The following is a 13,559-nucleotide window of genomic DNA, read 5'->3' as shown; positions in this document are numbered from 1 at the left end:
AAAAACTATGTCATAAATGCTCTTTTCAAGGTACTAATGTCGGCATATGCCTCAAATCTTGAAATAACTATATGCTGGGTACCAGGGCATTGTGGAATCCCTGGCAATGAGGCCGCCGACCAAATGGCTGGTGATGCTGCTCTCATGACTACAGTTGACGTTACAACAGTACCTTACACCGACCTAAAGACACACATCAGACGACAGCTTCGTAACACATGGCAATTACACTGGAGTCAACAAACAGACAACAAACTACACATAATAAAACCACAACTTGGACGCTACATAACAGACTCACACAACAGATACACTGAAGTCGCCCTGGCTAGGCTGCGGATAGGCCACACACATGCGACGCACTCCCACCTGCTCACTGGAACTTCGGGACCCACGTGTAGCAGGTGTGGAAAGGGCCTATCGGTAGTCCACATACTAATCACATGCAAGGCACTTGACACAACACGACACAAACATTTCCCTGAATTATACAGACAACACATTCCTTTGCACCCATCATACTTTTTAGCCGACGAACCAATGTTTTCTAGTCAACGTGTTTTTAAGTTTTTAGCTGAGGTAAACTTTCTGCAGCTCTTGTCATATCATGTGTAATCACCGTGGCCCTATACACCAGCCATCTCCATTGTCTTTTGTTTTGCATCACCTTTACTTTTAGTCACATGTTTTAGTATGTACGGTCTCATCACAATTCAGTAACTTCTTCTTTGGCGCTCTTTGCCCATAGTCGGCCTTGCGCCAATAAAACCCAACTATCATCATCATCAATTCTTAGTTGCCAAGATAATTAGAGATAATTAGCCATTTCTGGAGGAACAATGTACAAAGCAGTGTTAGCCATAAAACTGTAATCTTTAACAAGGTAAAAATTTGGCCTAGTTGGTACATGTTCAAGAATAGCAAAAACTGTTCATTGGACGGAACAAGGAAGAACAACAGGACGAAGCGCTGAACACCTCTGGGTCCGAGCACAGACAATTCAGTTTCTGTCGGCTGGCAGGACAAAAGGATGTGCACAGCATTCCTCGGAGCTTGAGGAAACGTCACTGCACGGCGCTCTCTGAGCCTGTGAGCGCGTTCGTTTTTTCGGTTCTGCAAAGATGCTTGAAAATTCGCATGCAGCTGGATTCGTGCAAGCTCGTCCGGATAGCACTCCTCGAGATGTGAGTGAGCCACGTGTCGACAAGTGCCCTTGCTGAGCACTGCGATACCACATCGCACACAATCAACTGATCTGCTGCACGCGTCCTCGCAAAAGAAAGGAATGCTACCTGACGCCTGTTACTGGAATCACTTCACATACAGACGACGGAACACACGCTGAATCGCAACTCCAGAAACCTGCCGCCAATCTACGCAAGTTGCCTGCGCAGCATTGTGAAATGTATATAAGGAGATCATTTCCCTTCAAGATTTTATTGTGACCAAGGCTTCCCATGTGGGAGCCGAAACTTAAATTTCTTTTAAACTCACCTAACTTGTAGCCGGTGTCCTTGTATGTCTTCATGACAAAGCATCCCGACCAGACGAGCTTCCGTCACATCCTTGACCTCAATGGTTTGTGTGTTATTTTTGAGAGAGTAATGAACCACAATATTAATATTCATGCATTAGCTTCTTTATTTTAACACCAAGAGGCTTAACAAAGATCCGTGCTACCTGCAAAGAGAAAAAAGTAAACGAAACACAAAGTTTTCACATGCCTGGCTGCCACAGCGCTGTTCCCTAATCTCGCTGGTAACGATGGCGGCTATCAGCAGGCTCTGCTGGATGTATTTAGTACGGCCCCACTTTAGCACACTTTGTTGTTAACAGTTTGATTGATTGATTGATTTGTAGGGTTTAACGCGCCGACGCAACGCAGGTGATGAGGCGCGCCGTAGTGGAGGGCTCCGGTTTAATTCCAACCACCTCCAGGGGCTCTTTAACGTGCGCCGAAATCTCGTACACACGGGCGTTTTTGCTTTTCGCCTCCATCAGAAAAGCGGCTGCCGCGGCCGGGAATCGAACCCGCGACCTCGTGCTCAGCAGCGCAACGCCTTAGCCACTGAGCCACCGCGGCGGGTGTGTTAACAGTTTGGCCTCTGTACAGTTGTGTAAGAAAGTTCAGAAGAGCGGGGTGGAATACCATTGCAAGTACAGTCTACACCCATTACAATGGACCCTCTTAATCCGGAAAAAAATGTCCACTGTATCGGAATACCTGATTAGGGGGGGGTATATGAGCGCAAAGTGGGAACTTTCGCCAGTATTGCGTATACATGCTACAAACAGCTTTTTCATATACATGCCTGCAGGATCTCTGCATAGTGTTCACAAGGGGGAAAAGAATTGCCTAACGCTGTTTTTGAAGCTTAACACCGGCACTTGGAAAAGGCCTAGCACATGCGGTCGAGTGCTTAAAGACGCACGCTAAGCTGAGCAAATGAAGCAACACTGTAACTAGGAGCAAGTACTAACCAGCTATAAAAATCAGTCACGGCCAGCAGAATTAGCCAGGCTCTTTTCAAACCCTTCGTGACAAGGCAGGCTTACCCGAAACCGTTCATGAAACAAATCGGATTGCTGCCTGACGTTGCCCCAAGGCAGCTTCGACATTTTTTAATGATCTTAGTCAGGTCATTTAAACAGCTGATACGAAATAATCTGATCAAGGGCAGCTGTGAAATCAAAAGTTAGAGCAGTTGGGCTCCACACGGCCAGCGGCAGATGGCACACAATGGATGGGAACCGTCCCCCTGCTTGAGGCATTTCTTACCTTTTTCATTGAACGGAACGGGAACGATGCTTGTGTGGGAATAATAAATGCTGAGCTTCACTGAACGTGAGTTCTTTATTACATAAAAAACTGTGGCGAGGGCAGGCTTGAACCTTGGGTGCACCTCTTTGTGTGTTTGAAAGTGCTGTTCTTCAATCTCACCGAAGTCTGGTTTTTTGGCATTATCCTTGTTCTTTATGGTCGAGCGGACCATCTGCTTAGACACGCCCATACTTCTGGCGATGTTGGTTTGTTTTTCACGATGTTCGACAGCGTTAATTATGGTTAGTTTATACGGTAGTGAAATCAGCTACCCTGCCACACAAAAAATAAGAGGCCAGCAGCACTGGCTTGGCTTGGCTGAAACAACGACCTGCTCTGCGCCGACAATGTTGCCAGACATAGTAGTTTTCTCGTCAAAATAAACAAAGAAAAAGCGTTTTGGGTGCCAGCACCATGAAAGTCTGCTATTAACGTTCAGTCAAAGCAATTTTTTCCCACAATTCAGTCTGCCATAGTTGTGTCTGTTATGAGCAAAGTGGATTCTACTTAAAATGCATGGTGACCTAACTAACTAACAGAAATGGTCTGTTGTAACCGGAAGTCTATTGTTGCTGGATCCGCTGTAATGAGCGTAGACTGTATTTTGTATGCATTGGGAGGCTACCAATGTATGAAGAGCTATGAACATTGGCTGGGAAAAAAAAATGAAAGAAAAAGACTGTCAAAATGGCTTTCTTTAGGGCATGCGGAGGGAAAAGGGATGCATAGCTTCCAAAAGTCAATTAGGGGCGCTGTAAACATAGGTGCTGACTGTTGCTAATTTGCATCCATTGGTTGCCAACAACATGAGGGACAGTGCGGGAGAATTCAGCGTAGCATTAGGAAAGGGGTTTGGCAGTCTGTGAGAAACAACTCGATCCTGCGCTGCTGCTGCTGATGATGATGGGGGAAACGATCATTATAAAGCTAAAACAGAACATTGGGCAAGTTGGTACATATTCATAGTAACTGCGCTAACGACACGAGACACAGAGAAGAGGGCACACAGCTCCGTGTTTGTGCCCTCTTCTCTGTGTCTCGTGTCGGTAGCGCAGTTACTATGAATATGATCATTATCGGCTTCCTGGGAGCCATCATAAGCAGAGCTTGTTGAGAGAGACAGAGAGGGAGAGAGAGAGAGAGACGGGGGGGTAAAGGATGGCCAACCAGCCCTACCATCTACTCTGCTTTCCCAGGGCGGGGGCCAGGCGTGACTTGTGAGTGGTGCAGGGGGTCGCAGCACGCTCTGTGTGCCTGTCACGCAGGAGCTGGAGCGCGAGCTGAACGTGCACAGCGTGGAGCAGGGCCATGGCACATCAGTGGGGGAGCACCTGCTCACATACCAGCTGCAGCAGCTGCTGGTGTGCATGGACGTGCTGCTCGAGTCCCTGTGCGAGGCCCACCAGGACGCCCCGCGCGAGTTCTCCCGTGACAAGGTGCTCGCGCGCTCCGCCAGGTACCGTACTATGCTGGTCGCTCTTCATTCGCTTCACGGTTGCAGGGGAGGATCTGTTAACAAAGCAGTGCTAAGACACGCTAAGGCGCAGTGCTAAGCAGTGGAGAGAAAGATGCCTGGGGTAACACTTAAGGTCAGAAAACAGTGCCATGCGCAGATTAGAGGACATGCTCGGATAGAAGGCATTTTATGTCACTTTAATTGGAAGAAGGGGATGGTAAATGATACAAGTGAAGACTAAGGATTTGAGGGCAAAGAATGGACTCGCCTAGCTCACAATAGATGTGACTGGCCGAGGGCGGGTCTTTGTTGTAAAGTCAACACAACCGGGCTGATGATAATGATGCTGATGAGGGGCCCTGTCTCTGCATGCTTTTTGTCTCCTCTTTACGCCGGCCAGTCATGCTCAAACTAATTGGGTCTGAAGCTTCGGTATTGCCGATTGTGCTGCTGGCTTGCATTAATTGGCCCTTCCCAGTCTTCTCTTTCATTTTTTTTTTTTTTTTTTTTTTTTGCTTTGAGTTTGGAGGTTTCAGGTCAGAGTAGGTTCTTGGTAGATGTAGTCAGAATTGTGGGGACATTCTCACCACTATATTTGCTGAAAAGGGAGTGCCTGGAAGGTCTCATTTGTTGCCCTTCTTTTCTCTCTCCAGGGTTCGCACAGGTCCTTGAAAACCTTGAAAACCCTTGAATTTAGAAGTGTCAATTTCAAGGCCTGGAAAGTCCTGGAATTTTTAAAGGGTCCTTGAAAACCCTTGATTTTTCTGGAGAGAACCAATGGCCCTATCTTTTCACAAGAGTTTATAGTGTTTGTCGTGGATTTTAGGTGTTAAAAATGTAAAGAAACATTGTAACAATCAAGTTTCAGTGTATTGCATGAAATTACGAGTTTGGTGGATTGTCATTATTACGAGTCAACATTGTGAACAGCATTCCTCAATAGAATCCATGTCATGATACAATCCAGTGAAGGCCAGCTTCTCTTCTCTATCTTGCATGTTCTATTTAGTCTGTGGACGGCCGCTCATTGCATGTTTGCTGTGCCTCATACGCTCCATCTGCGTTTGCTTTTACGTGCAAATGGTGGACGTGTACATAGTTATTCCTGCCTTGCAGCAACACTTGCTGATTTAATTTCAGCTCATATTCTTGCTGACAAAGCAGAAGATGCAGGCAACATTATGAAGTTTTGAAATCAAACAGCCTCAGCAAAACACCAAGAAAAAAGAAAGACCTCTAAATGCCAGCTGTCAAATAAAAAATAAAACTGGGGGAGCATTCACGAACCCGTTAGCGCCTATCTAAATGTGCACTAATGTGCTTGGGTATTGGGCAATAACGAAATTTCGCACTGTGTTGAAAAAGTTGTAAATAATCGCAGATAAAACATTAGACGGCGGCCTTGAAAATGTGTTTTCTGGTCCTTGAAAACCCTTGAATTTTTGCTTTTGAAGCTCGTACGAACCCTGTCTCTCTCATGCCTCAGGGGTCCAAGCCGGAGTCGGCCGTACAAGTTCCTGCCCAAGCCGGGAATATTCACGCAGAGAACGTGACGGGTTACGCATCGCTCAGTCTGCTGCGAATAAAGAAATGGTGGCAGGCGAGCAGTTTGTGCCGGTTCTATGTCTGAATGCATCTAACAACACATGGCAGAAGTGACATTTGAAGCACACAATCTCATCTGTGCGGGTGGAGATTCACTCAGTTTTGAACCTCGTTACAATGAACACTGATATAGAGAATTACTAAATACAGTAGAATCTCGATAAACGGAAATCGCTTAAAAACGGAATTGCCGCTTCAACGGAACAGTTGCCTGGAATTTGGTTTGGTTTTGTATTCAGATAACGTAAAAAAACTCTCAGTAATCGGAACTAAAATTTCCGCATCACCGTGTAAACGGAACCAGAAATGGAACTTCTTGTGAAATCCACTGGCATGAAAATCAGCTTTTTCCGGTTCCGGCTGTTTCGTTCTTGTTCTTTTTCTTCCTCCATGCTTTTTTAGCCTTGTTGGCCTCGTAAGCCTCGTCTCGTAAGTGGTTAGCCGTGTTAATGCAATATCGCAGTACTTGTTCCAGTCTTTCGGTCTCGATTCTAGACGCCGAGGCTACAGGGCTCACCTCCTGTCGCCTCATTCATGCCATCGTTGTGCTATTCGTCCTTCATTACCACGCTGCCGTCTTTTAAATTCGGTGGCTCGTAAGCACTCGTGAAGTTGAGGCCTCTAGCCTCCGTGAAGACGCAGTTTCAAGGACTCAAACAAAAATAATTGACGCATTTTGTAGTGCACAGCGACTCATTGTTGCCAAATCAACTTTGTGAATGCTGTGCCTAAACCTGTTGTAGTTTTCTTGCTTTCTGCAAACTATCAGCTACAGTCACTTTCTAGTGGTTAGTGTTCCATGAAATGCCCTTAGAAATGTGTACGCACATAAATTTGCACCTTAAAACATCTCTCTCAGTAAACAGAAGTTCTGTTAAACGGAACTAATTTTTCCGGTCCCTTGAAGTTCCGTTTATCGAGAGTCTACTGTATACTGAACTAATTCGAACTTTGGTTGGCCGCGCTTCGTTTCAATGACACTTATTCTTTTATAACGAAACTGAAACCGTGAGAGCTGCACGCATCATCGGATATAACGAAGAAATATTGGCCAGTAGGCTGAGAAGCTACTTGGGAAAACTTTCAGCATCCGAAACTGCAGAAGTAGAAAACGCCCTCGTGTTCATTTACACTGCAGAAAACTTCACGCTGCTCAGTGCTGTGAATAGCCACCAGACGAAGACCACATCCTTCCTCAAAAAAAATATAAGAACGCAGGCTTGTTTTGTCAAAGGAACTTTGTTCCTTTGTAATTTCTGCTTTATGTTCTGGTTTTGATGAGGTTTAAATAAGAGTTACCTTGCTTATTGTGGGTTCAAAGCTTCAAATATTTCGTGTTTGTATCAATGATTCCTGCGGGGGCCAGATTGCCGATTGGTTAAAGCCAATTTTTAACTCTGCTGTTATAACGAATGTCTGATATAACGAACAAAATTACTGTACCGATATTACTATATTACTTCGCTATAACGAGGCTCGACTGTCTACCCGGTGAAAAAAAATTGACAAATGTTTACAAACTTATGACAACAAGAATCCTGTTGTCATAAGTTGGCTTTATAACGCTGGAGTTCACTTATGACCAGTTTGACCCCGTTTTTTGTTGTTGTTTAGCGTAGACCAAGAAAAGCCACTGCGCTCCTACTAACTTCTGCACACCCTCTACCTTTGACCACCTGCTCACCTCTAGCACCTCATAATTTGAGATGTCGTACATTGCCCCTGGAAAAACGTTTTCCCAGCAATGCATTTGGGTTTGTGTGTGAAGCCGAATTTTAGGAGATTGTGTAAGTTGGTCTTTGCAAGCTAGCTTTCCTCCATTGCGTGTTGCAATGATGCCCAGTCATAAAGAATGAATGGGCTAACCTTGCCCCCACGAACATGATAGAAAGGAGACCACTGGCTGTGATCGGGCAAGTGCAAGTGTGATGCCTCTCGGGACCCTGAATACCACGAGGCGGGAAACATAAGATGATGTCTCGTAGCTCCAAGCCCACTGAAAACTTCCCCAGAGCTACAGACGGGTTTGGGTCGTAGTTTGTGGCCAACCAATAGTCTACAAATAGTTCTGCTGGTCATTCCACTTTCATGGATTGGAATGGCTCTGAATTTTCTTGTTTATATAAATCTGTAAACATCTGTCAGTGCTCTCTCAGTAAAATTACCGACTGCACATGCAGCAACGCAGCCAAAAGCCCAGAGACAAGGATTCCACACAGGTTCAGACAGATTTTCCCTCTGATTTATATTTTTAACAGCGGAGCTGCTTAGTAAATCGTGATTTTTCGTGTCCGCAGTTAAAAATACGAAAAAATTGCCGAGCGCGGGCCTCGCGGATTCTTCTCGGCAGTTAACAAAACCAAGCGCATTTATCAAGCCAAGCAAACCCACTTGGGGAGATTGGCAAAGATTGCCAAAAAAAAAAAGAACTCCAACGTTCACCGTTATCGGGGCAACACTTGCTCGGAACAAGACGCATCATGGCGTATGGCCCTGCAAGGTTGTGTGCAATGATTATCACTTCCAAAGAAATGAAGGAAGCTGACACTTATAGTAACAGTGATGGCGTAAGCGATGTTGTGGCAGCAAAGAAGAAGCAAATCAGCTGCAATCGTAGACTTATAAACCTTCATTATGGTAGTGAAGGTTGCGCACAGCTTCGCTACATTTAAGTATTACATGTTCGTGTCAGCTTCCTTCATTTTTTGAAGTACACCATATATATACCAAAGCAGGAAAATTAGCCACCAAGTTGTTAACTGACAACCTGCTGCCAAGTTGTTAAAAAAGCAGCTGTAGCTCGACAGACTTGGTTTAATCGGGTTTAACCATGTCAAAAGTTTTTTTCAACCTAGTTTTGGCAAATGGATTCCTGGGAATGGTGTAGAGCTTTCATGTTGTGTTGTACGTGGCCTGTGGAGCGTAAGGATCCTCAATGATAATTCAAGATTGGGTATGAAAGTGGGTTAAATTCAGCTTGCAGCCTTGAGTAAAGACAACTATGGAAGTCACTGAACAGTCGAATAAAGAACTGTGTACAGTAGCTTTGTTGAATCGATATTGAAGCGAATTAAAAAATATAGATACCTGTTCATGGGCTAAACTGACAAAAAAAAAGTTTATTTATAACTGCGACGTCAACAAATTGCGATTCAGCGTGGTGGAAGTGCCACTTCGAAAAAGCTAGCCTGCTGCCAAGTTTCATGGTTTTCAAGTAAATCATGGTTTTTAAACATACTTCGAACATGAGGCGGGGGCGGAGAGAAAAATGGAGGAGGGGGTGACCAATTTGCGGTATCTTATTTGGTCTCCCTATTTGAGATCGAGTATATTTTAATGGTTAGGATAAGAACATTTTTGCAAACCAGAGTTGCGCTTGGGTTGGATAAAAGGATATGGGACGTATGACTCAATATGTACGTCGATCGAGACTGAAAATACAGCGAGCTAGCCCAAGCGAAACTGATGCTGCGATGTTCCGGCCTATGCGTCCCACCGATGCGCCGTGGTACTAAGCCGGGACTTCAGCGGGAGTGTCTTGAATGATCGCGACAGCGTGGTGCCCGAGCCTGCGGATTGATCGATACGAAATCAGAGCAGCGCGCTCCTGATCAAACGAGGCACCCGGAAGCAGACGAGGAAGTGACGACCTCGGCTAGTAAAGGGAGCCGGACAGGTCCATTTTATCACCACTTAGCGCGGCGATTGTATCCTCAGTTGTTATATCCGCCGCCACAAGCATAAGTTGCAAAATGTGGCGCTGCACGCCAACTTTTACGGCGTTGGTTGAGTAACAGCGCCAAAACTTGCGGCTTCAAATTATATACATTCTGCGCGTAGCGGTGAACTTTGGAACTAACGCCCTTGTTCGCTCCCGTACGTCCGCGGGTTGCGAATGCCGTCTCGCTCTCGCGCAGGCGGCGTTCGGAGGCAGACTGTCAAATGGCTGCTTGGGTGCATTGTGGGAAAGCCGATGCAGACGCTCGTCTGCGCACGATGGCGGACGCCCAGTCGATATAAAGCGTTTTTTTCTTCTTTCCATCACCGTTAGCAATGACTCTTTAGCGAAGCCACTTGCCGCCTGAATCTCCTAGATATGAACCATTGGAAAGGACTGATCTGGATACTCTGTACGGGTGAGTACAGGTTCTGCACTTGAGCTAGCGTATCCTCGCCTCGCGACAGAACATGCCGCAGTTTTGTTTTCTGCGTTTCCGAACGAGTTGTTTTCATGGGCGTACCTCGCGTACGCAAACAACAACTCGTTAGTCGGTAAGCGCGTACCTGGGATAACTCCTAGCGAAAGCTGGGAACGGCGCTGTAGAACTGAAGTGGTGTTCGCGCGAGCGCGCGTGTGAGCGGGAGCGGAGAGATGCGCCGATCTCGAGATAGCCCGCCGCGCCTCTGCGGAGATCCGACGTGATCGGAATACTCGCGCTGTTCACATCCGCTCCCGCGATTTACTCGGTGGTTTACACTAATTAGAACGAGCTCGCGCAAGCACGCTTGTGATATGTGCCAACGGGAGTGCAAGAGGCGGTCGTGTTCGATCGCGAATTGCCGTCGCCGAGCCATGTTTTGCTTTTGACATGTGCTTTTCGGCACCGCGCGCGTGGCCTGCCATTACGCGCGGACGATCTGACACTTTCCCCGAAAATACCGGCTTGCGTGCTTCCCTTAGTATTCACGCTTGTCCTTTGCTTAGTCGTTTTGTCTAACTGTATTCACAAGTTTGGGGACGGTTCGCCCCGAGCGATTGACAGTTCCGGCGCCCTAAGCTGGCTGTCACGCTAGGGCCTTCGAATCGGGCTCGGCGCGGCAGCCTCCACGGCGAAAATAAACGTCGCCGGGGTCCGTCGGTGGATCGAGCGCGGTGACATGACGTCTCCGCGATCCGGCGTCTCCTGCGGCCCTGTCAGCGTGGTTAGCCGGGCCAAACGTCACTTTTCCCTTCTTTGGTGCCCTAAAAATAGGGTGGCCATTTTTAAAGGGCGGGAGAGGGGGTGCGTCGTCGAATGGAGAGCGTAGTGGCGAAGCCCACTTGCGGGCCATGCGCGCGCGATGGATGTTGGCCGGAGGGATTTATGGCCCGCGTTTATTGCGCTGCCGGCTGGTTGGCGTGGGCGCTCTCCTCTTCTCTGCCGCGGGGAGACTTTGTACGTCGGCGCCGAGAGAAAGCGGACAATTTTGTGCGCTGCCTTCAAATGAATCGTCTGTTTGCGGAGGCGGCCGGCCTGTAAGGGGGAACGTGTTCCCGCGCGACTAGCTAGCTGCAGTGTACACATGTGAAAGTAATGTTGGGTAGCTTTGCTGCGAGTTACGAATATGCGCACCTTGCTGGGTGCGTAAACGTGGTAAATTAAAGCAAAGATTTACACTAACACACCATAAAACCCTGGGCCGTGGTGGCTCATATAGGGATGCAGATAAGCGCGCCTTAGAAGGTCCCGGGTTCGATTCCTTCATGGCGACCGTTTCTTTGACTAAAGTGCCCGCGAGTGCCGTATTTCGGTGCACAATGTAGTAGTACCCTAGGTCGTCTTAATTAGAAAAATAGTGTAGTGTAAATTTTTTTGATGGTATTTTTGAAACGTTAATTTATTATAAGCTGATTTTATTGTAAGCTCCGCGGAAAAACACAAGTGCAGGAAAATCTACCCAGCGTCAAAAGTATCCGGGATGCAATATCAAAAATTAATATATCTCTGCTGTCTAATGGCTCGATCAGCACTTGATTTTAATCCTTCGCGAAGCAATCGCACTTTGGAGCATCATCAACATACGAGTAGCTACTGGAGCTTAGCTACCAGGCAGTGGAGAAATTGACTTCAATTTTCCGTATCGCGTCTCAGAAAATTTTGATGCTGGTTGTGCATGGTGTAGTATAATATTCGGTTTTACTTTAATAGTTGTTTGTAACGCTAGAGTCTGGTAATGCCAATCAAGTTTTTATAAAAGCCTGGTAATAAAAAGCCATAGTTCATACCTAGTTGCAACATATTTTCGGCACTATTCAACTGCAGACCTGTAAATTTCTCCCTACAGCATAGTGGGGAGATGTTCCTATATCATCACAGCATAGTGGGGAGATGTTCCTATATCATCATCAGCCTATCATCATCAGCTTGTCTACGCCCACTGCAGGGCAAAGGCCTCTCCCATAGATCTCCAATTACCCCGTTCCTGTGCTAACTGCGACCAATTTGTCCCCGCAAGCTTCTTGATCTCATCTGCCCATCTAACTTTCCGCGCCCCCTGCCACGCTTGCCTTCTCTAGGGATCCCGTCTGTTACCCTTAATGACCAACGGTTATCTTGCCGTCGCATTACATGTCCTGCCCACGTCCATTTCTTCTTCTTAATTTCCCTAATATGTCCTTAACACGCGTTTGTTCCCTGACCCACTCCTCTCTCTTGTACCTTAACGTTACACCTATCATCTTCCGTTCCGTTGCTCACTGAGTCATCGTCAACTTACGTTCAACCCTTTTAGTGAGCCTCCAAGTTTCTGTCCCGTAGGTGAGTACCGGTAAGATGCAGCTGTGTTCCTATATGCACACTGTTAAGTGTCTACTTTCCTCTAGAAATGGCAGTTGTATACATTTACTGATGTAATACTCCCCTTATGTAATACACCCTTATGTAATACTCCTTTAAGACCATAAAACTGAACTGAACTTGATGAAATCGGTTGGCATCTTAACAATATACGGACTTCGTGGCAAACAGATCCTTACATTTGCTTTAGTGAAGCTGGTATGAGGTAAATTCTTGCGGTTTTTTGAAGTCTGTTCTCCGCTATCAGCAAAAAGTACACTCACAAAATAAAAACCGCTTTCACATGTCGTCATATTCATTGATGCCAGAGTATGGCCAAGAAACTAAACCTTAATAGTTTGTGCCATCCTTTTACGTAAACTGATAGCACTGTTAGAAAATGCTTGAAAGCGCTTCACAAGGCACATGTCCCTATGTATATACCTGCATGTCCCTATTATATACTCCATCAAGTTTATTTTTATTTGTTCAACCACCATCAAGGCCTGAGGGCATTGAAGAGGGGAGCAGGCATATGCATGCAAATCAATGAACTGTCAAAGTACTGTCAAATAACATTGCCTGAGTGAAAACACAAAACCACTAGTTCCTTGCAAGAAGCGTTTCGGGCAGGAATTTTAAAAGAACCAGTTTCAGGATTATCTACAGTATTAGGAGGAACACGGTTCCAACGAACTCATGCAGTCAGCACCAATGAGTATTGAAAACACTTTGTATGAGGAGGTGGAACTCCTACTTTATGGCTCCGATCAGTATGCAGAAAGGTAATGTGGTAGTGTTATAGCAAGTTATGCTAAGTAACAGGTTGCCATAAAAAGGTTCATGAAGTAGAGATTTTTTGGTGCAGAGGAAAAACACGGCTATCGTCAATTATGGAAAGCATGTAGTATGATGGATAATTACAAAGAATGAAACTAAGATGCATGATTTTGCATTTTCTCCAAGTCTATAATAGAAGGATTCAACACCAGAATCTCAAGCAGATGCTGTGTATTCCTATGTAGATGTACGTTATAAGTAACATTTTTAGTGAAGCAGAAGCCTAACTAAAATTCTTTTGAAAGTCCCCAAACGTGCTATTAGGTTCACCTGTTGTAATTTCAACATGGGTCTTTCAGGA

At 45.9% G+C, this 13,559-nt stretch overlaps 2 protein-coding genes across 6 annotated transcripts in view; both read left to right on the top strand.

The window, feature by feature from the left end:
• The window catches only part of Thoc5 (THO complex subunit 5), a 72,719-nt gene extending 66,838 nt beyond the window's left edge, over positions 1-5,881 (top strand). For all 5 annotated transcript variants that reach the window (XM_077679499.1, XM_077679498.1, XM_077679497.1 and 2 more), the window contains 2 exons: positions 4,087-4,277; positions 5,764-5,881. In XM_077679499.1, the coding sequence (XP_077535625.1) occupies positions 4,087-4,277; positions 5,764-5,830 (258 nt within the window). In that variant the 3' untranslated portion in view covers positions 5,831-5,881. The remainder of the gene's footprint in view (positions 1-4,086; positions 4,278-5,763) is intronic.
• Positions 5,882-9,798: 3,917 nt separating this feature from the next.
• The window catches only part of Dtn (transmembrane protein 132C dtn), a 58,928-nt gene continuing 55,167 nt past the window's right edge, over positions 9,799-13,559 (top strand). Inside the window, exon 1 of the mRNA XM_077679496.1 lies at positions 9,799-10,018. Within this exon, the coding sequence (XP_077535622.1) occupies positions 9,979-10,018 (40 nt within the window). The 5' untranslated portion in view covers positions 9,799-9,978. The remainder of the gene's footprint in view (positions 10,019-13,559) is intronic.

This window comes from Haemaphysalis longicornis, unplaced genomic scaffold, assembly GCF_048455015.1.
Source record: "Haemaphysalis longicornis isolate Haplotype H1 unplaced genomic scaffold, Haemaphysalis longicornis Haplotype H1 scaffold_7, whole genome shotgun sequence".
In the NCBI taxonomy this organism is placed as follows: domain Eukaryota; kingdom Metazoa; phylum Arthropoda; class Arachnida; order Ixodida; family Ixodidae; genus Haemaphysalis; species Haemaphysalis longicornis.
Note: the sequence above shows the minus strand (reverse complement) of the source record. Positions and strands in the feature narration are given on the sequence as shown.